Here is a 19,865-nt window from a genome sequence, read left to right on the forward strand (position 1 = left end):
ACAACTTCTGTTTAAGATAGTTAGCGAATTTATTTAAGATAGTTAACAGAATATTGGATTATAAAAGGGATAAGTTGATGTTGGATTTGTTTGTTTAAAAAAGTTAACGAATTTATTTAAGATAGTTAACAGATTATTTAAGATAGTTAACAGAATATTGGATTATAAAAGGGATAAGTTGATGTTGGATTTGTCTGTTTAGAAAAGGTAGCGAATTTATTTAAGGAGTTAACAGAAATATTATGTTATAAAAAGGGATAAGTTGATGCTCTGTTTTCCGGTGACTTAAACCATTCTCTCCTTCTCTTCTGCGTACGATGGCGGAGCATGGGCAGAAAACGAAAGGGAGTTAGGGCATCATTTCCGGCGGCCGACCAAGGTCCTAGAAGCCCTTTTTGTTCGGTTATGAGTCCAAGAAGCAAGGTAAGTGCTTCTCACCTGCAGTAGGAGTAGTTTCGGACCTTTGTTCTTCTTGAATTCAAAGCATAAGAAACACTTATAGTGCAAATTTTTAATTAAGCCTATAGTGCAGATTTTAATTAAGCTTATAATGCAGATTTTTATGTAGAGCTTATATTGTAGATTTTAATTAAGCGCTTATAGTGCATATTTTTAATTAAGCCTATAGTGTAGATTTTAATTAAGCTTATAATGCAGATTTTTATGTAGAGCTTATATTGCATATTTTAATTAAGCTTATAGTGCAAATTTTTAATTAAGCCTATAGTGCAGATTTTAATTAAACTTATAATACATATTTTTATGTAAGCTTATAGTGCATATTTTAATTAAGCCTATAGTGCATATTTTAATTAAGCTTATAGTGCAGATTTTTAATTAAACTTATAGTGCAGATTTTTAATTAAACTTATAGTGCAAATTTTAATTAGGTTTATAGATGCAGATTTTAATTAAGCCTATAGTGCAGATTTCAATCAAGCTTATAGTGCAGATTTTTATGTAAGCTTATAGTGCAGATTTTAATTAAGCTTGTAGTGCAGATTTCTTAGAGCTTAAAATGCAGATTTCTTTAGAGCAGATTTCTTTAGAGCTTGTAGTGCAGATTTCTTAAGAGCTTATGGTGCAGATTTCTTTAAAGTTTATAGTGCAGATTTTTGGTGGAACTTATAATGCAGTTTTTAAAGAAAAAGATTATAGTGCAGTTTGGTTAAGTATTATAGTACAGAATTTATGTTTGCATAGTATGCAGAAATAGTGTAGCATAGAATGCAGAATCTTGATTAGAATAGTATGCAGAATTTTGATTAGCATAGTATGCAGATTTTTGTTTATGCATTTCAAAGATAGAATTTGTTTAAACATTTTAGTTTTTAAAGAAGCATTCTTTTATTAGAAGTATTAACAAGTATAAGAAAGATAAAGAAAAGAAAGAAAAAGGCCAAGGCCTTAAGTAGATCCCAAAGTCAAGACTTTAGGGATTTTGGCACACAAGGTGCTCGTTAAAATGCCGAGGCATTATATATTAGAAGTATTAAAAGATAACAAGTATTTTACTTTTATCAGTGGCACTGTACTGGACTCTCAGTTGTCCTTGGGTTGGGCTCTCATAGTCGTCCCTAGGTTTAGATAACCTAGTATGCAGGACTCTCAGTTGTCCTTGGGCTGGGCTCCCATAGTCGTCCCTAGGTTTAGATAACCTAGTAAACCCTACTAGATTCGGGACCAACTATCTCGGGTCTAGTTAGGGATGCGCGCATAGCAAGTACAGTTGCCGGGCCCAAGAAGAAAGTTGATTATTATTTTGAAGTATTAAAGTATAAGTTTTCAAACAAAAGAAATAAGCTTCACATAAGTTTTAAATTCAGCAAGTTTAGCTTTCTTATATACTGACATGTTGTTTAGATTTGCTTACATGTTTAGTATTTCAATATGCTATGTTTCGTTTGCTATTAGATGAGCATTTAGTTTCTAGATTTCTTTTAGCTTACATGCATACTCGAATTTTGTGAGTTAGATAGCGCTTACTAAGTAATTTTGCTTATAGATGCATTTCCTCTTACTGCAGATAAATGAAAGGAAAAGCTATAGTAAAGGAAGGCGACAAGGAGGTGCGGATGGATGTGTGATGCTTGGACTATAGAAGCCTTGGGATTTAGCATAAGAATTTATTAACAAAGAGTTGAGTAGAATGTATTAGATGAGTCATTTAGTCTTCTGCTGCTAGTTAATTGTATGTTTTGAGTTCTCCGAGAGTTTTAGGAATTACTATCAACATGTGTGTAATGTTAGTTAAGTAAAGTTAGTAGTCCAGTAGCGCTCCGCCCTTACAGTCCAGTAGTGAGGAGGGTGGGGTGTTACAAGTTGGTATCAGAGCAGTTCCTATTCTCCAACATCACACATCTGCACCAACCTTGCCGTCTTCAAGTAAGAAAGTATTTAATTTTTAGTATGCTTTTCTTTATTCTTTACAGTAAAGAGAAATCCTTAGAAGTATTAGATTATATATACAGAATAGGGAGATATTTAGAAGTGCTTATAAAGTTAAGAATTCTGCTTAGTTTCTTTTACATAACAAGATGTGTTCTGGGATGGTGGTATGATCCGGGGACCTAAGCCCGGTGAGCGCGCCAGAATCAAACAAGATGTGTTATGGGATGGTGGTATGATCTGGGGACCTAAGCCCGGTGAGCACGCCAGAATCAAACAAGATATGTTCTGGGATGGTGGTATGATCTGGGGACCTAAGCCCAGTGAGCGCGCTAGAATCAAACAAGATATGTTCTGGGATGGTGGTATGATCCGGTGACCTAAGCCCGGTGAGCGCGCCAGAATAAAGGGGAACTCCGGTCCTAAGTTCGGACCCTACCAACCTAGCGCTAGGGTAGTTGTCTGATCAACAACTTATGTTACGGTACTACTAAGCGCAACTAGGTCACCACAATAGTATGTTTATAAGTATGCATGCAAGTATGTTCAAGTCATGTTATATTTATATTTACGTTTATGTTTAGGTCCATGTTATGTTCATGTTATGTTCTTGCCTATGCATATGGACATGCTTGTGATCGAGTCTATCATTATGTTTAGTTCATCTACCATGCTTATGTTTATGTTGTCATGCTTATGTCACTGCTTATGCTTATGTTCATTGAAAGTAGGTTAGGAGGTCCTAAGATACCTTGGATATGGTTTTCCTTAGTACATTAGATTATGGACGCTAACTAATGCATGTACAAGGTAGAGAACATGCTATAGAATTATTCTAAGTTCGAGGACGAACTTTTTATAAGGTATGGGGGATTATAACGACCCAATTTTCCTCATTAGGAGTTCTAAAAGTTCTTAAAAATATTTAGAAATATTTTAGAAATATTCTAGAGATTTTTAGAAATTTTTAGAGTATTTTTATGTAATTTTTGGAGGTCGTTTGGTATTTTTACTAAACGAAGGAAGTTTCGACAAAAAAATGTCCAAGCCGAGAATTGAACCCACGACCTTTGACTCGGTCAAAACCCGGCTGACCAGGTGGGCAAACGGATTTTCTGTTTAGAAAAGGTAGCGAATTTATTTAAGATAGTTAACAGAATATTGGATTATAAAAGGGATAAGTTGATATTGGATTTGTCTGTTTAGAAAAGTTAGCGAATTTATTTAAGATAGTTAACATATTATTTAAGATAGTTAACAGAATATTGGATTATAAAAGGGATAAGTTGATGTTGGATTTGTCTATTTAGAAAAGGTAGCGAATTTATTTAAGGAGTTAACAGAAATATTATGTTATAAAAAGGGATAAGTTGATGCTCTGTTTCCCGGTGACTTAAACCATTCTCTCCTTCTCTTCTGCGTACGATGGCGGAGCATGGGCAGAAAACGAAAGGGAGTTAGGGCATCATCTTCGGCTGCCGACCAAGGTCTTAGAAGCCTTTTTTGTTCGGTTATGAGTCCAAGAAGCAAGGTAAGTGCTTCTCACCTGCAGTAGGAGTAGTTTCGGACCTTTGTTCTTCTTGAATTCAAAGCATAAGAAGCGCTTATAGTGCAAATTTTTAATTAAGCCTATAGTGCATATTTTAATTAAGCTTATAATGCAGATTTTTATGTAGAGCTTATATTGCAGATTTTAATTAAGTGCTTATAGTGCATATTTTTAATTAAGACTATAGTGCAGATTTTAATTAAACTTATAATGCAGATTTTTATGTAAGCTTATAGTGCATATTTTAATTAAGCCTATAGTGTAGATTTTAATTAAGCTTATAGTGCAGATTTTTAATTAAGCTTATAGTGCAGATTTTAATTAGGTTTATAGATGCAGATTTTAATTAAGCCTATAGTGCAGATTTCAATCAAGCTTATAGTGCAGATTTTAATTAAGCTTGTAGTGCAGATTTCTTAGAGCTTAAAATGCAGATTTCTTTAGAACAGATTTCTTTAGAGCCTGTAGTGCAGATTTCTTAAGAGCTTATGGTGCAGATTTCTTTAAAGTTTATAGTGCAGATTTTTGGTGGAACTTATAATGCAGTTTTTAAAGAAAAAGATTATAGTGCAGTTTGGTTAAGTATTATAGTACAGAATTTATGTTTGCATAGTATGCAGAAATAGTGTAGCATAGAATGCAGAATCTTGATTAGAATAGTATGCAGAATTTTGATTAGCATAGTATGCAGATTTTTGTTTATGCATTTCAAAGATAGAATTTGTTTAAACATTTTAGTTTTTAAAGAAGCATTCTTTTATTAGAAGTATTAACAAGTATAAGAAAGATAAAGAAAAGAAAGAAAAAGGCCAAGACCTTAAGTAGATCCCAAAGTCAAGACTTTAGGGATTTTGGCACACAAGGTGCTCGTTAAAATGCCGAGGCATTATATATTAGAAGTATTAAAAGATAACAAGTATTTTACTTTTATCAGTGGCACTGTACTGGACTCTCAGTTGTCCTTGGGTTGAGCTCCCATAGTCATCCCTAGGTTTAGATAACCTAGTATGCAGGACTCTTAGTTGTCCTTGGGCTGGGCTCCCATAGTCGTCCCTAGGTTTAGATAACCTAGTAAACCCTACTAGATTCGGGACCAGCTATCTCGGGTCTAGTTAGGGATGCGCGCATAGCACGTATAGTTGCCGGGCCCAAGAAGAAAGTTGATTATTATTTTGAAGTATTAAAGTATAAGTTTTCAAACAAAAGAAATAAGCTTCACATAAGTTTTAAATTCAGCAAGTTTAGCTTTCTTATATACTGACATGTTGTTTAGATTTGCTTACATGTTTAGTATTTCAGTATGCTATGTTTCGTTTGCTATTAGATGAGCATTTAGTTTCTAGATTTCTTTTAGCTTACATGCATACTCGAATTTTGTGAGTTAGGTAGCGCTTACTAAGCAATTTTACTTATAGATGCATTTCCTCTTACTGCAGATAAAGGAAAGGAAAAGCTATAGTAAAGGAAGGCGACAAGGAGGTGCGGATGGATGTGTGATGCCTGGACTATAGAAGCCTTGGGATTTAGCATAAGAATTTATTAACAAAGAGTTGAGTAGAATGTATTAGATGAGTCATTTAGTCTTCTGCTGCTAGTTAATTGTATGTTTTGAGTTCTCCGAGAGTTTTAGGAATTACTATCAACATGTGTGCAATGCTAGTTAAGTAAAGTTAGTAGTCCAGTAGCGCTCCGCCCTCACAGTCCAGTAGTGAGGAGGGTGGGGTGTTACAGTAAACACAAAACCCCGAGGTTGACTTACTATTGTCCCTTTCCGATTGGATGTTAAAATTTATGTAACCCACAGAGACCAAATTATCTGCCTTGGAAGCTAGCATATAATCTCTAGTGTCTCTAAGGTACTTCAATATATGCTTTATCGCAGACTAATGTCCTTGTTCAGAGTTACTTTGATATCTTCTAACCATGCCCATGGCAAAACAAATATCCAGTCTCGTACACAGCATTGCATACATTAGACTTCCTACAGCCGAAGCATAAGGAACTTCCTTCATGCCCTTTATTTCCTTTGATGTCTTCTGAGACATCTCTTTAGATAAAGCTACTCCATGCCTAAAAGGTAAGAAATCTTTCTTGGAGTTCTGCATGCTAAAATGAGCTAAGATTGTTTCGATATATGAAGCTTGGGATAAGTAAAATATATTCTTTTCTTGCGATCCCTTTGATCCCAAGAATATATGCATTCTCCCAAGTCCTTCATATCAAATTGTTTGGACAACCATACCCTTACTTCTGACAACACTTTGATATTGTTTCCAACTACCAAAAATGTTATTTACGTATAATACAAGAAATATCACCACGTTTCCATCACATTTCTTGTATACACAAAACTCATTCGGTTATAAAATAAATCCATAGGTCTGGATTACTTTATTAAACCGAATATACCAAGACCTTGAAGCTTTACTTCAGTCCATAGATTGTTTGAGCTCACACACAAGATGCTCTTTGCTCTTTGCAATGAACCCTTCTGGTTACTTTATATGGATGTTTTCTTCAAGACTTCTATTAAGGAAAGCTGTCTTGACATCCACTTGCTAAATCTCATAGATAAAAGAATCCGGGTAGACTTAAGCATGGCTACCGGTAAAAAAGTTTCCTTTTTCAACAAACCTTGCTTTGAAAGTTTTTACCTTCCTGTCTATCCCTCTTTTCCTATTGTAGACTTATTTTTACCCAATGGCTTTTACACCATTTGGTGATTTTATAAGCTTCCAGACTCTATTAGAATACATATATTCTAATTTGTATTCTTTGCAAAGATATTGCATCTTTATCTTGGAGTGCTTCGTCATATGTCCGGAGATCAGATTTATGTCCTCCAGGGATCGAGTCCAAAGACTCTCCCAAAACATGAATCTTTTTAGGTTGCCTAACAACCCTCCCACTACGACGAGGTACTTTCTGCAATTGTGTATCATTTGTGATACGTGTTACAGTTTCTTGTGATATTTCATCTTGTACAGTTGATACTAGGTTAGATGTGTCCTTTAATTTCCTTAAGAACAATTTTTACTCATGGGGCTTGTGGTTTATCGTATAGTCCTTTTCTAAAATCGAGCATTGGTGCCAACAATGACCTTCCGATTTTAAGGACTACAAACCTCTTTTCATTTTTCTAGGATAACTCACAAACAAGTGAACTCATGTCCAATTTTTCAGTGTCTCTCACGTGCTAGACCACCCAAATCCGAATATGCTTCAGACTAGGCTTACGCCCATTCTACAATTCTGTGGGAGTAGAGAGTTCTGACTTAGAAGGTACTATGTTCACTTTCATTTCCAGTGTATATCTTTAAAACAAATTTGGTAATTTTCTAAATAACTCATCATCGATCTAATTATTCCATAAGAGCCTTATACCTTCTTTCTACTACACCATTCTGTTTGGGATGTACCAAGTGCAGTTAGTTGGGATTGAATCCCTACTTCTGATAAGTGACTCCTAAATTCTCCCAAAAGGTATTTGCTACTACGATCTCACCGTAGTGTCTCGATATTTATACTTTGACATTTCTCTGCATCAGCCTCGTACTCTTTGAACTAATCAAAGCACTTAGACTTGCGGTGTATCAAGTAAATCTATCTGTGTCTCGAATAGTTGTCTATAAAATAGACGAAATATTCGAAACTACCTCTTGTCTGGATAGTCATAAATCAGAATGAACCAATTTCATTGTATCTTTAGCTCCATATCCCTTAGACTTAAAAGTTTCTCGGTTATTTTTCCTTCCAAGTAAGACTCTCAGGTTTGAAAGATTTCCACTACCAATGAACCCAAGAGTTCATTGATTATTATCTTTTGAATCCTACTCAAGTTAATACAACCTATCCTTAGACTGCCAAGGATGTGATTGGTTCATTTTCGAAGGTTGCTTTCTCTTATTAAAGTTAGAAGATGTGTTACTAATTTCCTTTTATTGCATTGTAGGAGTTATTGGATTTATAAATTGTCAACCAACGTACCAGAACAGATATCTTTCCTATTTTCTTGATAACAACTTTGTTATCAAAATAGACACAATATCTATTCTTTAATAGTTTAGAAACTGCAATCAGGTCCTTTCTAAACTTAGTACGTAAAGACAATTTCTAAAATCCATATTTTATTCCTATCATAGGATAAACATCTCCCACTGCAACAGTTACCACTTTTGTAGCAGTGCCCATGTAGACGGTGACTTCCCCTTCATATAGTTATCGGGTTTCCTGAAACCTCTGCAATGAATTGCAGACATGATTAGTGACTCCCGTATCTACACACCAGGTACCGGTAGATAACATCACTAATCATGTATTAACTAATGAATGAAATACACCTATTTTGTTCTTAGCTCTAAGAGGACAGTCTACCTTAAATGTCCAAGTCCTATTTCCAATCATTACAATTGGGACTACTAAGTCTATTCTATAGTATAACAACTAGGGGATTGACAAACATTTTAAATCCTAAGAATCACAAAAATATTTGGTCAAGACCAACACCTTAAAATCCCCATGAATTTTGTATGCCACGATAGTGTGGACGTATACAAAAACAAAGAGGAGATTTTATTCATTAATTTTATTATCTCGTCATCCTAACTTTATGACCAATAAAATTAATAGTTGGTCTATCAACTATTTTAGTCAATAACTTTGAATTTGAAATAATATTGATTCCTCAAAACAATATCATTTAAATTCACGAACACCTCAAACACCGTGAATTTTGCATGCCACGATAGTGTGGACATATACAAATTCAAACATTTGTAAGAGGAGGGTTTTACCCATTAATTATCTTGTCAATAAGTCTTTATGACAAATAAAATTACCTCAAACACCGTGAATTTTGTATGCCACGATAGTGTGGACGTATACAAAAACTCAACATTTGTAAGAGGGAGTTTTAATTTTATTATCTTGTCAACTTATCTTTTTGACAAATTAATAGTTGGTTTTCCTTTGGTCACACAAATAATAGCAGTGACTCCGATGGGGAGGACACTATTAGACGTGCCTAAGTGTATACCATTACTTGACACTAAGTCCATTAATAAGATTATGCCCCTTCCGATGGGGAAGATCACACGCTCTTAATTAATTTCCTATAGTCATCCTAAATGGAAGTTTGATCTAGTGATCCGCAAACAAACTCATCCGATATGGAGGAAGGCACTCAGAGCCAACGCGCAAGTTTGTTTGCATCACTTACAATCCAGTAATGGAGACCGTGGAATTTATTAAAATAAATCTCTCTCCCATTTAATTATTTAAAGTGAGGAATTTTAAGTTATCCTAGCATACATCACATGCATACACACATATCACAGTAAATAAAGCAATAAATATGGAAATTATTTTCCAACTATTATGGCCTTTTCCTGTTACTGTCCTCCATGTGCTCCAACCCTAGCTGCTGCCATTTTTAGCCACTGCCATCGAGTCGAGTTATCGCATCCATCTTGCTTCTTATTCCGCTACACCTCTGGTGCTCCAAAGTACCACACCTCGCAAGAATCCGATCCGTGAAAAAAATAGAATTTTACATATATCAATCCTATATTTCACAAGGGAATGTACATGTATTCTAGATCGAAAATAAAATTCTAAAATCCTAAGGCTAATTCAGCTCCTACTGTATTAGTTACATATAATCATGCACACACAAAAATAATGCCCTTGACACGTCCAAGGGTCCAATCACACACAATATCTATAAGCCATAATAGTTGGAGTCTGCAACCACAAAGTTAGCACATCCTACTATTATCCTGCCTAAATTATGTATGACATGTGCATAACCTAATTTGAAAACCAAACACACAGAGGCAAACCCTAGCTCTGATACCAATTGTTGGTTAGTCCTAGAAAAATCGTACCGGTTCCACTGTACAAAAATTTTATACAAGTGTCGAACCTTTCCTTAAATAACCTATTGTGTTCTTTAGAAATTAAATTAGGAATCGCAGACGAAACTTAACATCATTGATTTCAAATTTAACTTATCTGTTCTTAATGGTTTAGATTTGAATCGCAAGCGGAACTTAACACTATTGATTCAAATCTACCTAAGTTATTAATTCCATAAATATTAATTTCCAAAATCGGCTTCTAGGACTGCATGGCGAGGCACATGACCTTCTTGGATATGAGAGCAACCACCACCGTCTAGGAAAAGCCTTTTATTGAAAGCTAATATTTATTTTCTTAAATAACTCTAGGTTAACCAAAAAGAACAATCGAATCACAAATTCGAAAAATAAAAGAAAAGAAACACAACTTCGAAACAAATCCGAAAACTCTAGAATCATATGCCTCTTGTGTTTGGTATTTCCAAAAATAACTTATACAAAGAAAACTAGTATGATGTGGAAAACGATTACTAGTTATACCTTTCTTTGTAAGCAAAAATAACCTCTTGATCTTCTACCGTATTCCACTTCTAACCTCGGACGTTGTGTGGGCAATGATCTTCCGAGATGAGAACCACCAAGCACCTTCTTCTTCCTTCTAGGTTTCAGCCACCAAAAGCTCCACCAAAGATGAAGAGGTTCGGCCACCACCAAGCTCCAAGGGATGCTAGAAATATCGCCTCATTTTCTCTCCTTCTTCTCCAAGAAAGATCCGGCCACCACAAGGACTCCAAGGATGAGATGAGGTTCGGCCACAAGATGGAGAAGAGAGAAAGAGGAGGGGTCGGCCACACCCAAGGAGAAAAGGGAGGAGAAAAATAATAGAGTCGTTCACCCATGAAAGCACCTCTACCCCTTCTTTTATAATCCTTGGTCTTGGCAAATAAGGAAATTTAAATAAAAACTTCTTTAATTCTTTTGCCATGAAAAAGAAAATTTATTTAATTAAAAATAATTTTCTCTTCTCAATTTACAATGGCCGGCCACTTTAAAAACAAAACAAGGAGAGTTTTAATTAATTAAAACTTCCTAATTTGTCTCCGGAAATTTATAAAAAATTTCTACAATAATTTTTCCCTTTATGGTGGTTTGTAAAAAGAAAATTTTATAAATTAAAATCTTTCTTTTAAACATGTGGATAAAAAGAAAGTTATCTCTAAAAATTAAAATCTCTTTTAATCTACAAATAATGAAAGATATCAAATCTTTTCTTAATCTTTTGTAGAAACTTATAAAAGAGAATATTTAATTTTTAAACTCTCTTTTAATTCATGAACCTGGTTAAAAAGGAAAGTTTTCTTAAAATTAAAATCTACCTTTCAATCTACAAATAAGGAAAGATTTCAAATCTTTTCTTAATCTTTTGTAGAAAGCTATAAAAGGAAAGATTTAAATTTTAAATTCTCTTTTAAAATCATGATATCCACATAAGAAATAATTTTAACAAAAAACCCTTTTTAATATGATGTGGCCGGCCACCTAAGCTTGGGCTCCAAGCTATTGGCCGGCCACCTTAAGGCTCAAACTTTAGGCTTGGCCGACCCTAAGCTTGAGCTTCAAGCTTGGCTTGGGCGACCCCTATTGGTTGGGTAATAAGGTGGGTATGTGGTGGGTATAAATCTCTATATACAGGAGGCTACGATAGGGACCGAGAGGAGGAATTGGTTTTGGTCTCCCGATGAAATTAAGCATCCCGTGTTCGCCCCTAACACATAACTTAATTTCATCAATAATAATTCATTCCACTAAAGAACTATTATTGAACTACCGCTCCAATCCCAAATTACATTTTGGGTTCCTTCTTATTATGAGTGTGTTAGTCTCCCTGTGTTTAAGATAATGAATGTCCACTAATTAAATGAGTTACTGACAACTTAATTAATATCTTAGTCCAAGAGTAGTACCACTCAACCTTATCGTCATGTCGGACTAAGTCCACCTGCAGAGTTTAACATGACAATCCTTATGAGCTCCTCTTGGGGTCATTCTCAACCTAGATTACTAGGACACAGATTTCTTCTATAATCAACAACACACACTATAAGTGATATCATTTCTCAACTTATCGGGCTTATTGATTTATCGAACTAAATCTCACCCATTGATAAATTAAAGAAATAAATATCAAATATATGTGCTTGTTATTATATTAGGATTAAGAGCACACACTTCTATAATAACTAAGGTCTAGTTCTTTTATCAAGTCAGTATAAAAAGAATTTACCTAAAATGGTTCTACTCAATACACTTAGAGTGTACTAGTGTAATTTATTAGTCAAGATAAACTAATACCTAATTACACTACGACTATTCCAATGGTTTGTTCCTTTCCATCTTAGTCGTGAGCAACTGTTTATAATTTATAAAGAACTGATAACATGATCTTCTGTGTGTGACACCACACACAATGTTATCTACAATATAAATTAATTGAACAACTATATTTATCATAAATGTAGATATTTGACCAATGTGATTCTTATTTCTAGATAAATATTTATACCAAAAGCTAGGCTTTTAGTATACACTTTAACATAGCCAGCAGGCCGCTGGCCGTCGGCACAACGACGGAGGCCACTCGAGGCCAGCAGGTCGCTGGTCACCGGAACAGCGGCCAAGAGGCCGTTGGCGGCCGGCACAGCGGCCGACACAAAGGCCAGCAGGGCGCTGGCGGCCATAGAGAGAGGAGGCCACAAAGAGAGGAAGAGAAAAAGGGAGAGCTCTTACCGGCGAAATCGGGGAGAAGGAGTGGAGCCTGCACGCGCGTGGAAAGAAAAGAAAGGACTAGGGTTTGGTTTTTAGGCGGCTTTACCGACGGAATCTAGATTCCGTCGGTAGACTTTTTTAAAAGAAAAAAAACCACATTATCGACGGAATTAAAGATTCCGTCGGTAATATTCAGCCATTACCGATGGAATCTTTAATTCCTTCGGGAAAATATATATCACCGACGGAATAATATATTTCGTCGGTGATTTCCTATTATTACCAACAGAAATAAATTCTGTTGGTAAGCCCGTCGTTAAAGCTGTATTTTTTTGTAGTGATACCACAATGAAAATTTCCAATCTTCTATTGTTTTCTTGACAAAAAAAATCTAAATCATGTCTTTAAGGTGTAGCCGTCTCTCAAAACATACTCCAATCCTCTATCATTACACTAACAATGACTCAAAATTCCTAAAACTTTAGGATACCCAAAATTTAAAGTTTTGAGATTTAAAATTTAACTCTGAATGCTAAACCGCATCCTAAACTCCAACCTCATCTTTTTTTAACCATTTCTCTTTTGTTTCATCAAGAAAACTACCCTTAACTACATACAAATATATTTCTTAGGGTTAGGGATGGTTAACATGGCTAAACATGTCTTAATGGACTGAAATTAGACTAACACAGCCAAAATTAGTTTTTTTTTCAATTGATTGAAGTTGGGATTCAATCGATTAAAACCATTCAATCAATCAACTAATTGATTCCGCGAGGCTCTGCTCGTCAAAACTCTAGTTTAATTGATCAGCTGATCGATTGAACACCCTAATCGATTTCTAATTTTCTGAAATCAACTTTCGGCCAAATTTTAAAAATTCCTAAATAATTCTACATTTTTCCAAAAAATTATAAAATTTTGCGTAGATATTATTTAAGTCATATACTTTTATGAAAAAATAATTTTCTAAGAAAATACATTCCATTTTCAAGGATTGACACAAAGTTAGAAACTCTTAAAAACTTTAATGTTTCTTCGAAACTTGTGTGTAACTATGCAATAGTGATTACTATTAAAAGATAGCCTTCACCAAGGTTTTTCAAAGTATTTTTGAAATGATTTTTAAAACCAATTCCAATCATGTTCCTTGAGCTAAATGCACATGACTTGTACACTGGCTTTCCCAATGATTGGGTGACACATAACTATGTGTTTTGATGAAACCAAAACTCATAAAGATGCACTAAACCAGTATCTTGAGTTATGTTCATCCTGCTAACATCTCACTTGTATCTAATGTACACTAAAACACATACAAGTCAACTTACGATCTTTGTGAGATGTAAATATTGATTTTTACTCTAATTAAAGGGATCATGCATATCTATCTAGGTATTTAAAAATTTAAACATCCACCTAGGATGTCACTTGATAATTAATGTCATTGTCCTTAATTTTAAGAAATTGGAATAATGCATGGAAATGATTATAACATACATCAACATAAGTATTTTCAAAAGAAAACCTACTATATCTACATGATATATGTATAACATGATATGATATTTTTATAAAATATGAATAAAAAATATGATGTTATGACATATGATGGACAAACAATCATGACAATTTAGCATAAAGAATATACTTAGATTATCTATCTAAGTGTTTTTATCCTTAAACCATTTGCTAAGCTAAAAATAATCTTAGGTTACCCTTTCTTCCTAAGAAAATAATCCTAGGACATTCCAGCTACTTGACTTCACTTACCAAGACTTTCCAATCTACTTGGCTTCACTCATCAGGACTTTCAACACCAAGTATCTAGTCAATACTGACCCACTTGAATTTCCTTATTCTACCAACATTCCCATTGGTCTTGTTCTTGCTTAACCTCCAGTTAGGACTTTCTCTGTTAAGTATTCGATCAATCTTGAACAACTTGACTTTTTTGGTCAACCTTTGATCGTCACTTTTTCATATAGACAATTGCACTAGCAATCTCTATATATTATCAAATATCGAAACTCAAATATCAAGACTCAAGTTTGAGCCAACTCAAGCTTAGTAGCCTAGTTAACTTTGACTTAGGGGAAATTGTACCAACACTTCCAAGTTCCTTTAGGGCGCTCAGTTAACCTCCAATTGGATAACTCTCTCTAATTGGATAACTCTTCCTTGTGTTTCTTTGGGTGATGCTCCGGCCGTCCAAAATTTAGCTCACCTGGACCGATCTTCTCCTCCAGCAGGCATTCTCCCTCCTTCTCGTCCCTCGAACATTCCGCGCGTGTCCTTCTCGTCCGCCATTGTACTCTTCCACAGATTTTCGTCCCTTGGATGCATGGAGTCCGTCAACTCATTTCCCATGCTATCATTCTCTTTCACCGCATCTTTCACTTGACTTCCTATGTTCCTAAGTTCCAACACACTTAGACACAATGTATTTAAAGACATATGACCTAACTTAACTCGGTTGATCATATCAAAAACTAACTTGGAGTACTTACAAAGGCGTACCTCTTTTATATTTTACTCTTTTACTAATATTGACCTTTTTTTTCTTATCTTTTCTTTCTCTTTTGCATGTTTTTCTGTTTTCTCTTTTTTTTTTTAAAAAAAAATTAAATTAAAATTTTCTCTCTCCTTTGCATGCATGCAACAACCAATGTGATGCTGATTTTAAAACTAGCACCATAGTTTAATTATACAAATCATAGTTGTGGTGTTGGTTTTAAAAACTAGTACTACAATAGTGGTGGTGTAATTAAGTTGTAGTATTGACTTTCTAAAAACAATAAATAAAGACATATTCAGACTTCGTAGTACTATAAAAATCCACAGGAGTTGAAATGAATCCAATCGGAAATCTCTAAGTCTGTCAATGAGTTTTGATCGAAACTTATTGATGGACTTAGGAGATTTAGATTTTTGAAAAGTTGATATGTAATAGAAGAGAGTAGTGCAATGAAGGTATTTATGGAGTCCATGCCTAGTTCTGACTTCTCTACAATAAGTTATGTGCATATGTCAATTATTTTAAATTATAAATTTTGAAAACCTTTTGATCACTACTGTTAATGATTTGAAGTTATATCTCTGGGCACATATAAACTGCAGAGCACTTTAAAAACATGTAGCGCTTAAAATGAGTTCGATTATAACTCTCTAGGTTTATCAAGGGTTTTGACATAAACCCATTGATCCCTCTAGAAAGGTTTTAAATAATATTTTTGAGTTTGAAACTAGGTTGTTTTGGGTTCCGCCCAGTAACAAATGTAGATCTGAACTAGTTTCGATTAAAACAAACTGTGTCTCATTTTGATAACCGAGTCAAAAGTTATAGTCTTTGAAAGTAGACAATTGACACATACATACACTTAACTTATCGTAAGGATATCAGAACCATACATGAACACCATATATAGCTTTACTACACTATTCTCATCCATTACATGTCAACTTTTCAGAAATCCAAATCTCCTAGGTCTATCAATTGATCTTGGTCAAAACTTATTGATGGACCTAGAGAGTTTCGATCATACACATTCTAAGTGCTACATATTTCTGAAATACTTGAAAATTTATATATGCCTAGAGATATCAGCTACAATAGTTATGAGAAGATTTTTAAAGTTTATAATTTTAAGACAATTGACACATAACTTATCGTAGAGATGTCAGAACTATACATGAACACTATAAATACTTTCATTGTACTATCCTCTTCCATTATATGTCAACTTTTCAAAAATTTAAATCCCCTATGTTTATCAATGAATTTCGATCATAGCTCGATGGTGAATTTAGAGGGCTCTAATTGTACCAATTTCAACTTTTGTTGATCTCTACAGTGCTTCGGAGTTCAAATATGCAATTCTTTACTATTTTTAAAAAGCTAACACTACAAATTAATTACAACAATTAATACCATTATGGTGCTAATTTTAAGAATCAACACTACAATAATGCTGATATAAGCAAACTATGGTGCTAATTTTTAAAATTAGTATTATAATGGTTGTTGCATGTATATGAATGAAAGAGAAAATTTTAATTTGATTTAAGAGAAAAATAGAAAAGAAGAAAATCTGAATTTTAATAGAGTGGTAGAATGAAAAAAGAGGTGCACTTTTAAAATTAGAAGGGTCTTTTGGACCATCCAAAATTTTAGGTGTTCTCTTTGTAAAATTGCCATTAAAAATAAGGAAATTATTTTAAAAATAAAATGTCAAAAAAAAAAAAAAATAGAGACGTGCAACTGTTAGATTTTTAGAAAATTCCCAATAATTATCGAATCGAATATATAAATATTTAACGTCTTCTCCAATTAATATACAGGTCCCGCACAATTTAAAATGAAGGTAACGAATTAAAATGCGCAATTATTCAAATGACCAGCGTCTCTAGCCGGCGTTTTCCAAGCCCACCCTCTATCGTAACCTAATGTTCACCCAATTGTACCCACCGCATCGTACGATGAAAATATATATTGACAGTTAGATTGTAACTGTATTCTTTCGGGTTCTTTAGCTGTGATGGGTATTGGACTGGGTAACGATATTTATGATTTTGGCATTCGTAAAAAACTTGTGGTTAGTGGTAAAAAATGACCCGCGATACACCCGCTGGAATTTTCGAGATGATTGGTGGGTTTCGGTGAGTGCGCGACGGTACGTCTTCTCCCTATTGCACAGATGCTTAACATATAAGGGAGCTGCTTTCTCTCGGACGAGAGGGCATTAGATAGAGAAGACGCGACCTCGAATCACGGCGGAGCATCACCTTCGTTCATACTGCTGAGTCGCCGGAGATTGAGCTGAGGTCATTGAGGGAGGAAGAGGGCGATGGGGGCCTCCGGAGGAGCAGCGGATGCTGGGCGGAAGAGGATGCGACCGGCGGAGAAGGGCGACTTGTTCGACGTCCTTCCGGACGAGCTCGTAGTGGCGGTCCTCTGCAAGCTGAGCGCCTCCGCCGCGAGACCGGCTGATCTGGTTGCCGTCTTCGTAGTGTACGCTTTCTTTCTTTCTCATCTTCTCCGTTTCTCCGAAGGATATTGTGGCTTTTGCTGAGGAAATCGGGGTTTTGTTCTTGGATTTGGTAGATGTAAGAGACTCAATCGTCTTGGACTTGATCCGCTGGTTCTCGCGAGGGCATCGGCGGAGTCGCTCGCCGCGAGCGCCAAGAGCTGGTCTGATTTCTCCCACGGATTCTTGAAACGCTGCACCGATTCCGGAAACCTGGAAGCTTGTTACATCCTGGGCATGGTAGGCTTCTTTAGGCTTCTTGCCTCTCTGTTTGTCTGTTTGGTTCAGATGGAACGAGCTTTGAAGGGTTTCGATTGATCATTTTCCTCTTTTGCGTTTGCAGATCCGCTTCTATTGCTTAAGGAATCGGAAGAGTGGACTCTCGTTTATTGCACAGGCGGCGATCCAGAACCACGCGCCAGCGCTCTTCTCGTTGGCGGTGATCCAATTCAACGGAAGCGGAAAATCCAAGATCGACAAGGACCCCGAAGCCGGTGTCGCGCTCTGCGCGCGGGCTGCTTCCCTCGGCTACGTGGACGCGATGCGAGTTCTAGGCCACTGCCTTCAGGATGGCTACGGCGTGCGACGCAACCTCGCCGAGGGCCGCCGCCTCCTCCTCCTGGCTAATGCCCGAGAGTTTGCCGCCTTCCTGCACTCCTCCTCCTCCTCTTCCCCGCTTCACCGCCATGCCAATCGCCGGGGCTCTCTTCTTAAAGATTTAGATTTATGGATGCGTTCCACTCCGCCGCCGGAGCCGCACCCGGCTAACCGTTTCTTGGCGGAGTGGTTTACATCGAGGAGCGAGGTTTTGAACGGAGAGGAGTTGAGTCTGTGCTCCAACGGCGGATGCGGTCGCCTAGAGACGCGGCGTCACGAGTTCTGGCTGTGCGCCGCGTGCAACCTCGTCAAGTACTGCTCGAGGGCGTGCCAGGCGACGCACTGGAGGTCGTCGCACAAGGCCGAGTGCGTACCTTTTGAACAGTGGTTGGACGCCACCGCCGGCGACGGCGAAGACGAAGCCCCGATGGACGGTGGCGCCGGCGGTGATGGGCTCGTCCTGGAATAATATTGGAAAGTTGGATCAGGTTACAAAAACCTTTGCCTCAATTCTGCGTTCTTTTTACATTTTTGGATAAAAGAGAAATATTCTTTTTTTTTTTAAAAAAAAAAGTTTTTTTTTACTGCTTTCCCTCACGAGGAGTCGCGATAGCCGATAGGCGTAGTCGGTGAGTGGCAACGTGCAACCACGTGTTACGTGATGGTACAATCAAACGATCCACTAAACCTGGTTCAAATCCAATCCTGTCCAAATAAGATCAGGAGAATTAAGAATGATTTAATATGATACGGCACCTAAATGAGCGGGCGTTAGTGGGCCCCTAACGAGAAGCCCAATTAGCTGGTTATAACAAAAGCCCTCTAAGAGTTGTCTTGCATATCACATTTACTGATTCTCTGTTTCTCTATTGTGATCGGTTTAGCCTTGGAGTATGTTTGAGAAATTGAGATAGCGGTGGACAAACCGGGAGAAGGCTGTTTACCTCGTAGATACAATATAGGAAACACCAAGGCTTTTGCAAGTAATTTCTTTTAAGGGCCTTCTGAATATTGTGTAGTTTATTTTTTTCTCCCTTTGGATCAATCATGATTTTGGGATATTCAAGCATGGTTGAATTGTCATTGTTAAATTCATCTATTGGGTTTCAGTCCTATTCCCATTAGAGAAAAGCAAAATTTCACCCTCTCTTATCTTTCTAGAATGGTTTGCCAATGTCTAGTTTTCCAACAAGTTCAATCAACTTGTGATTTAAGTGTTTTTAAAGCATGACAAGCTTTGAGATTTTGTAAGTGCGGTCTAGTTTGTACTTATGTAGACTATGTCATACCTTATTGCACCATCAAAATAAAGAAAGTTTGTTACTCTTGGGTTATAAATAAGGGTTGAGATTCCTAGTTCATGTAATCCTAATTTTACTGACATCCCACCATCGTAGATCTCTAAAAGATTGCTAGTCGTCTTGAATATTTCGATTGCCAGTCGATTTGAATATTTCGATTGCCAGTCGAGTTAGCTGCTGAAGTTGCTGCTTCCTCTGAATTTCTTGGAGTTGTTTGCAACAATTGTTGTTCCCACAGCTGCATATTGGAAGATGGTGTCCTGTGTACTGAAATGTAGGTAATTCATAAGAAGCAGTACTCCACAACAAAGAAACTCATTGTTAGAATTTGCCAACTTTTCCTCGAAATGTTGATGAAAAATCACAAACAAAACATATT

General features: G+C 36.2%; 1 protein-coding gene across 1 annotated transcript; it reads left to right on the forward strand.

Annotated features, from left to right (window-relative positions):
• The first annotated feature begins 17,270 nt into the window (after positions 1–17,270).
• On the forward strand, positions 17,271–19,523 carry LOC122008561 (F-box protein At1g67340-like). The gene is made up of 3 exons (XM_042564331.1): positions 17,271–17,572; positions 17,666–17,828; positions 17,932–19,523. The coding sequence occupies exons 1-3, from the start codon at positions 17,409–17,411 to the stop codon at positions 18,652–18,654; spliced, it is 1,050 nt and encodes a 349-aa protein (XP_042420265.1). The 5' UTR covers positions 17,271–17,408; the 3' UTR covers positions 18,655–19,523.
• The last annotated feature ends 342 nt before the right edge of the window (positions 19,524–19,865 follow it).

This window comes from Zingiber officinale, chromosome 8A (assembly GCF_018446385.1).
Source record: "Zingiber officinale cultivar Zhangliang chromosome 8A, Zo_v1.1, whole genome shotgun sequence".
Taxonomy (NCBI): Eukaryota; Viridiplantae; Streptophyta; class Magnoliopsida; order Zingiberales; family Zingiberaceae; genus Zingiber; species Zingiber officinale.